Below are 8,060 nucleotides of genomic sequence, written 5' to 3'. Positions count from 1 at the left end.
CAGCCTTCTCCCGCGGGTTCCTATGTAAACTCTGCAGCTCTGTTTTCCCTGGACTCACAGCCCTGTCATCACCCCCCTCCTGACCTTCTAACATCCCCCTCGAAAGCAGCCGTACCTTCTCTTTTCCTGCGGCACAGGCTCTAATGGCCTGAACCAACCCTCCCCCCGCCGCGATTTATCTCTCTCTGCTGCAGCCTGCTCGGGCAATGATGGACAAGCTAAAGGTTGAGAAAATACAGTAAAATTCCTTTTTTATCCTGTAATGACCAAGGGGGAGGACATAGCCTGATAAAAATGACAAGCCAGAAGAATGGAGAGCCAGACCCTTCACCTGCCTGTCCCTCAGTGGACAGAAAACACTGGATAGACCTGCCATGACTGCAACTGCTGCCAGCCTGGAAAGAATTAAGTCCTGAGCCAATTAGGGCTACAAGATTCTGGCCAAAGAAATGTCCTTCTGCTACCTGTGAAGAGACTAATTCAGAGGCTTAGGGGAGAAAAACCTGGAGCTGGTTGAGCGCTGGGGAGCTGGTGGAAAACACCCCTGTAGCCCTGTGTTTTATGGCCAGAGAGCTTTGCTTAGCATCTGGCATCTGTGTAGTCCCACTGCAGTGATGGAGGCTTGCATGGCATATAGATCCAGCTGCTCGCTCGGGCCTACCTCCCTTTTCAGCCAGCTACTTTACTCCTCTGTTTTTGTTGGCGTGACTGTTGACAGCCACAACTAGCGCTGGATCAGCCGTTTCCTGCCGGTGAGTGACCAGGAGGCAAACATTTCGTTTGCTAAAGTGCCCCAAAGGCGAGCTGAGCTGCTGTGCAACAAAACACCGATGGACCTGTGTGCTGCGAGCACAGCTGTATCCGCCTCCCATGTAAACAAACTGAACCTGAAGAGGCCACAGGGAAAGACCAATGGGGGACCTAACAGCCGTAAGCCTCGACGTATTCCCATGGCCGCTTGAAGCAAGCGGCACAGACTTCCATGGGTTTTCTACTCCCTTTCCTTGGTCCTGAGTCCAGATGGAGGCTAAAGTGGTGTCTCTTTCTACCCCTTTAGGTCTGCCCTACCCAGCCTCCTGCCACCCTTATGGCTGCCTCCAGCCCCGCTTATCCAAATACCTCCTTCATCTTAAGTGTTGAAGTTCTCTAGCTGGCCTTCTCTTCCCATGCCCACCACCAGTACTTTTGGCAAAGAGCTTAAGTTGTACTGTGTAGTTAGCTGCTGCTACTTGGGGCACTTGTGAGCCCTGAAAAAATAGGCTTTCCATTTAAGTAGCATTTATAGGGTCAGAACGGTTTGGGTTGGAAGGGACCTTAAACACCATCTAGTTCCAACCCCCCTGCCATGGACAGGGACACCTTCCACTAGACCAGGTTGCTCCAAGCCTCATCCAGCCTGGCCTTGGACACTTCCAACGATGGGGCATCCACAGCTTCTCTGGGCAACCTGTTCCAGTGTTCCTTATTTGTTCTTCTCCTTGTTTCCCTCTGTTAAAAGCACACTAAAAGCAGGTAAAATGATCTTTGGTTGTTCCTTTTACTGTCTGATGCTGTAATAACCACGGGGACATTAAAAAGCTGCAATAGGAGGAGAGGTAGCACGAGCAGATCTTTTCCATGGGGTGTGGTTTGGGGAAGGAGAGACTGCAGGACCTGTGTCCTGTCTCTGCCAGGTTGTTTGGGCTTGACTCCACAGGGTGTTAGCCCCCTGGATCAAATTGCCCTTTGCAGCATGCTGTGAAGACTCCCTGATAACTGTACTCCAGGCTGAGTGACGTGAAACATCCCCCGCCGCTGCACATTCCAGATTAAAACCTCACATCAAATACAGGTATCCCCAGTTGTTTTTAACAGAAAACAAAGGGAGAAAAAAACCTGCAATTAAAACAGGTTTAAAAAATTAAATATATACTATGCTCTGAAAGAGACAGGCAAGAAAGCATTTTATGCCCTGTGTTTGCCAACAAATGTGAGCAGGAAGCCAAGGTACTGTGCGTAAGGGAATGGACTGGCAGCAAAATCCTTGATACAATACTGGGAACGCTGACAGCTGAGTCTCAGTGAAGCCTTGTAGACGAATTTACCTGAAGCTTTGAGGATACCCATATTGTTTGATCCTTCTTAATGGCTGCAGACCAGCCTAATTCCCGCCTTTTTTGCACACCGGAGTTGGAGAGGTGGGAATGCAGCCTGGGTTTCTCAGTTTATGCCTTTCTTTGACATAAGGCACCCCCTAAGGAAGAGTGATGCCCAGCAGTAGAGCAGGCTGGCCATCTGACTCTAAGGACCTAAAAATGGTTAAAGCTCATTTACTGCCAGAGGACTCTTGGGAAGCCCCAGTCACCAGACATGGCAGTGCCCATTCAAGGTGGGATCCTGGGAAGGCTACACCACTGGAGTCAGGTGTCTCCATGCAGTTCAGGTCCACATCCTGCTAATGTGGGTAGTGAGGAGGGAGGGCTAGAGGTAACTAAAAGGCCGTTGGTGGTTCAAGCCCTCAAGAGACCATGTGCAGGAAGAGCTGAAACCGTTCCCGGTGGTAGAAAAGGAAGGGATGTGGGTCAACCTTTTGGGGGGGCAACTCAGCTCCTCCCCACTGGCTGTGTAATGATTAACTTCACTTTGGCAGAGAAGAGGGTCACTTAAGGGAGAATCAACTCATGATAAAGATCTTCATCCATCCACCCACAGCGAAGCTGAAAGATGAGGAGGCTCGGAGGAACTGGGCTTTTGGTCCCTGGTTAACAGCCATTCCACCTCTTTGCAAGAGTTTTCCTTAGCAGCATTACAAATAAGGCATTTCCCAGGTTAGCATTTATAACCTGACCATGACCAAAGCCTACCTGGGGGACTTTAGACTGAGCTCTGTATGCAAAACCCAGGGAGGAGGAGGAAAGGTAGCTCTACTCTTGGTGCCTCCTCTAGTATAAAGCTCATCCCGGGACCAAACCTGTATCAAGGCCCATGAAGGCCAGCCTGCACAGAGCAGCTGCTGGTGCTTCAGAGGAAGGTGTGGGGCATGTGGGCAGCGAGAGCTGCGGCTTGGTGCTTCAGAGGAAGGTGTGGGGCGTGTGGGCAGGGAAAGCTGCGTCCGAAAAGGGTGTGAGGCCCTCAACCCCCTCAGTTAGGGAGGTGTGTGACTGGGTTCTTGCGTTGGGAGGTGTGTGACCGGGCTCTCGCTTTCTGCTTGGAAAGCTGCGTCCGAAAAGGGTGTGAGGCCCTCAACCCCCTCAGTTAGGGAGGTGTGTGACTGGGTTCTCGTTTTCTGCTTTACCTGTGGTTTGCGTTGCTGGCTTCTGCAATGCAGACAACTTTGTTTTGTTGAGGTTTTGTTTGTTGTGGGGTTTTTTGTGTGTTGGTTCTTTTTTTTTTTCTTCCCTGGGATAACTAGAGGTGAGCATGCAGCCTGTGAAATGTGGGCAATTCAACACGGGACGCGTGGGCTGCGCAGCTTGATCCGTTTCTGTAGTAAGTATATTTGCCTTCTGCTAAGGTGTTTTAACCAAGGTCAGTGGAAATAAACGCTATGGCCAGGCAGCTTGGGACAATTATCAGAAAACATAAAGCAAGCCAATTTGCCCAAGCTGGTCAGACCAGGAAACGGCAGCCTTCGCAAGCGTGAGGCTCCGAGGAGGGAAGTGTCTTACAGCAGGAGCTTTTGTAAATTCCCCCTTGGCTGATGGAAACCAGCACAATTGTACTAAAGTCAGGGAGAGATGCTGGTTGGTCCTGGTTGCGTGCTTGGAGTATGTGTGCCAAAGGATTTGGCTGGATTTATGTATTTATTTATTTATTTAAGATCCCTGCAACTAGTACTTCTGATATTTTTGATGATGTTAAGAAAGGGAATATGCTTGACCAGACACTATTTATTGTGTAGCTGCTGCAATACCTTTTTGCCAAAGAGTCGGAAGCTGCAAAGGTCCAAGTGAACACTGTGGATATCCACAGTGTGTGAGCAGTTCTCCAGCAAGGTGAAAATCTGCCCGACAGCCTGAATAAGGACACATTTGCACTCTGAGTTAGTACCACAAAGGCTGGTAGTGGAACACCTGAAATTAAAAAGTGTTTCCTATAAACACAGAGGTCTGATAATATGGCTCAGTGCAGGGTGACAGTTTTAACTAAGCCGAATCTGGGAAGCCAGGGTTTTTCTTCTCAGCTGACACATGGTTTGGCTTCCTTGCGACCAGAGGACAGGAAAAGATTTTGCAGTAAAAAAAACCCTGTCGGCAAGCGAGGCACCTCTTTTTGGTTTTGTGATCCCTGTGCAACCAGGCTTAAATGTTCTGGGAGCAAGTTCCATCAGCTCGTTTCCAGCCATGGTAGGTCCTGAAATAGCAGACATCGGACCTATGACTGGTTCTTCGACCCAGCAGTGCTATTTTGGCAGCAGGCCCAGGGTTAAACATAACAAGAGTAATTTTCAGTCCTTGCTCTCCTGAAGGTCAGTGGCCCAAATGGTTGGATGTTTGTCTTAGCTGTTTCCGGACAAGGTCTGCATTTTGTAATGATAAGGTGAAATTCAGTGATCCTCATGTTGGCAATCTCCCACTACCTCTAATTAGAAAGCATGTTTTTCCTGAATAAGGATGTCAGGATTTGGTCATCGGCAATTTTTAATTGTTTTGACTATTTTGAACGGGATGTTCTCTTGTCATTGCTATAAAGGCTCACTGCTCCGTTTTACCTCCAGTCCACGACTTCCACAGGATAGGACAGCTCATTCTTAGCATTAAGCCTAGCTTACCAGAATCGCCCGTTGCCAAGCGAGACTTGGAGATTTGTTCGTCTGCTCGGGTCACACGGGAGAAGCAGTCTCCCTTTTAGCAACAAGCGTGGCTCGCTCTGGCTTGCCAAATGCCTTCTGCGATGAGTCTCCTTCCCTCTAAAGCTCCCTCAAAAAGCTGTCAGAGAGGTCAGCCACAAATTGGTCCCATTTTTTCTGCCAGACCTCTTTGGCCTTGGCTTTCTCATCCGGTAGCATGGCACTGTATCTGCAAGGAGGAGAAAAGTCAGTATCAGAGCAGAGAAGGGGGCAGCTATTTTGAGATCAGTGACAAAAATGAAAAGCCAGGAAGCAGCAGCGGATTAACCCTTGCAGGACCTGCCTACACCACACAGGGTAACACAGTGTAAAGAGCCTTGAGCTCCTGCTGGCTTGGGCTCGCGCTGGGACGAGAAGCATCACGGCCATATCAACAGCTCTCGAGTCCTGCTCCATGAGGACAACAGCTCAGCCTGCATAAGCTGGGGACTCACTGGGCAGTACCCAATGACAAGTACAGAAGAGATAGAGACACTGTTGCTTTGAGATGTCCCCTGGGCTTGGTCCAAATTGGAGTATTTGCTGCCTCCCTGGCCATGCAAGGACTTGGAGTTGACATGAGGATTGGCACAGGATTTGGCAAACAGACAAGACTCTAGGAATGTGCAGAAAGACCCTGGGCACCATATCCCAAATATTTTGGGACATTCAGATCTATCCAGATAAACAAAGTGGTTAAACACACCCAAACTAGATGCTGGTGAATTGTTTCCCCAGTGGGCCATGGCAAACACCACAGGAAGTCAGATCTAGGCAGAAATAGACAAGTGATAGAAGATTTCTCCCCGAACCAGAACTAGACACCGGAGGCAACTTTGCAAAGAATAGAAAAGGAGGCATAGACTGAGTTAGAGAAAGGTGTTCAAGGACATTCAAGGAGCCTCTGGGGTGCCTCTGTCCTGTCCTTGGAGGAAACACACAGGGGAGGTTTTGGATTAACAGAATCCCGGTTCATGTGGCAGAGGAGACTTGGGCCAAAACCCAAATAAAGCAGGTTTCCAGAGACCAAGGTGACAGTCCCCTTAGCATTACTATGCCTAGATGAGAGAGGTGAGGAACTTACTTTATGGAGTTGAGTGCAAGTTGTTTTAAGGTCCTCAGGTCAGCGTTCATCCCTCCGATTGCCATGAACGCCTCGTAGAAGTCGTAGGAGACACCTTTTGCCCCAAAGATGGGGGGATCATCGGGGCTGATCACAATGGGGTGCCCTTCAGCCATGAGGTCGGCTGCAGGGTGGTTCCGCAAGTCAGCTACCAACAGCAGGACCTCGGTGGGGAAGGGCAGGAGACAACACCACACCAGGTTATTGCTGTTGCTGTGTTTGCGTTACGGTGCCCCTGGCACTGCGTACCTGCCCTAGCTGCCTGCCTCAGCAGGGAGTCATCAGGGAGGAAGAGCTTCCAGAGGGATGTTCAGAGTATGTGAGGCATCCTGCTCCGAACTGCTGCAGGAGGAACCTACTTGTCTCCACTGACTATACGAGGAGACCGGTTTCTTAAAAGAATCACCTAAATCAAGGCTAGCAGGGCAAATAACTTCTGCTTATTTATAACCATTTGAACGTGAGCGTGTCAGGGAACAGTCTTTTGTTTACATATGTGCCATGACACTTAGCCCGGGGCACCTGGGGCTGGTATCAGGGTTCTGTCCCTCAAGGCTCACACCGGTATGTCTCTACCCCACAGCATCCTTCCTGCTGCACCCCAGGGACAATGCACACCACGCTAATGTGTTGCAAAAGAGTTCCCCCTGGTTACGAATTCTGCAAAACCAAAAGGGCTCACTGTTGCTATGCCAGCTTCTCAGCCCCTGGCACTCCTGGCTTTGAAGTATTTTCCATTGTATCTCTTTAGGCACCTCCCTGACTCTGGGCCTCATCTCCTCTAGGGAGGACTGCCTTCCTAGGTTGCTCTGGGTAGGAATTTAAATAGTCTTGAGCTGACTGGCCTTAAAAGCCTTATACGTGCACGGTGTGTAATGTGGTGCAAAGGAAACTGGGCCAGCCTGGGTGCAACAAGCCACCTAGCTAATCCCAGTTTCCTGCTGCTCCGAGCTGCTATGGTATATCCCGTTCCACTGTCCCAACCCCAAGACCTAAGCTTTTTCCAACATACCTGATTGGAGATGGGGCAGACTTCTACAGGAACATCCCTCTTCAGAGACAAACTTTTGGCTACTGGGTGTTTAATGAGGGCAAGTCCGTGGCCAATCCGGCTGGTATTCAGTAGCAAAGCATCCAGCACATTAATGTCTACAGAGGTGCCCTGCCAGTCTGAGCAAAGACAGGTAAGAATCACTGCAGCTCTGTGAGGGAATACATCTCCGCAAACTCCTAGATGGTTTTGTTAATGGATGTATCAGCTGCAAGGTGAGAGGGTTGCTCCTGCTCTGAGTTCCCACTTGGCATTTTCAGTGAAACAGAAATCCAGATCTGCCTGGACACTGCTCAGCATAGAGATACCGCTCATCTCACCTGGCTTTAGTTGTCCACAGTATTGCTCTTACAGCCAAGCTAATGATGCTGGTCTCCATTCATAGTCAATGGAGGACAGAAGCAATAATTTCTAAGGAATATCCTTTGCGTTAGGGTGAGAGATACTGTGCCTCAGAAATGTGTGTTACTGTCCTAGGGAGCTTAGGGTAACTAGTTTAGCTGCAGGAATCTTCTCTGTAGATGTCAACATGCTATAAGCGTAACACGCAAGTTAGACACAACTGTCAGGCATGGTTAGGCTAAATCCCACCCATACAGACTGAATAATATATTGCCAATCATAATACAGTGGCCCAGGAATGAAGGGCAGTAATCAGCTATTTTGATGAGTGCATTCAGTGAAGACTTGACTTGGCTCAGACATTCCTTCACCTTAAAATGTAAAATAATAGTTGTGGAATTCACACAGGGCAAAAGATGCTGAGCAACACGATGCCTAAGTCAAGAGCAGGGAGCAGGTAGGGGAGGTGCCGTGTAGGAATGCTACAGCAACAAGCTGATATGGGGAGAAGCATAGGGAAAATCCATTGTATACACATGTGTATACGTGCACACACACATCGTCTTGATAAAGCCAGGCTTGCTGCCTCTGTGCTTTGCAAGACTTCACCTCTTGCCTCTGCTAGCAATAACAGGCCTTGAGTCCTTGTTCTTACCAGTCTCCCCAGCATGGAAGAAGTATGGCAAGTTGACCCCCAGGGAATACGGGATGGTCAGGGCATCCTTGAGGTCCCATAA

General features: G+C 49.2%; 1 protein-coding gene across 1 annotated transcript in view; it reads right to left on the bottom strand.

Annotated features, from left to right (window-relative positions):
- Nucleotides 1-4,787: 4,787 nt before the first annotated feature.
- CECR1 (cat eye syndrome chromosome region, candidate 1) overlaps nt 4,788-8,060 on the bottom strand; it is a gene marked incomplete at its 5' end in the record, with an annotated part of 15,146 nt that continues 11,873 nt past the window's right edge. The window contains 4 exons of the mRNA XM_010148952.1: nt 4,788-4,997; nt 5,892-6,094; nt 6,943-7,100; nt 7,979-8,060. The exon at nt 7,979-8,060 is cut by the window's right edge and continues 25 nt beyond it. Coding sequence (XP_010147254.1) covers nt 4,889-4,997; nt 5,892-6,094; nt 6,943-7,100; nt 7,979-8,060 — 552 coding nt within the window. The remainder of the gene's footprint in view (nt 4,998-5,891; nt 6,095-6,942; nt 7,101-7,978) is intronic.

This window comes from Eurypyga helias, unplaced genomic scaffold (genome assembly GCF_000690775.1).
Source record: "Eurypyga helias isolate BGI_N326 unplaced genomic scaffold, ASM69077v1 scaffold16993, whole genome shotgun sequence".
In the NCBI taxonomy this organism is placed as follows: Eukaryota; Metazoa; Chordata; class Aves; order Eurypygiformes; family Eurypygidae; genus Eurypyga; species Eurypyga helias.
The sequence above is the reverse complement of the archived record's forward strand: the minus strand, read 5'-3'. Positions and strand labels throughout refer to the sequence as shown.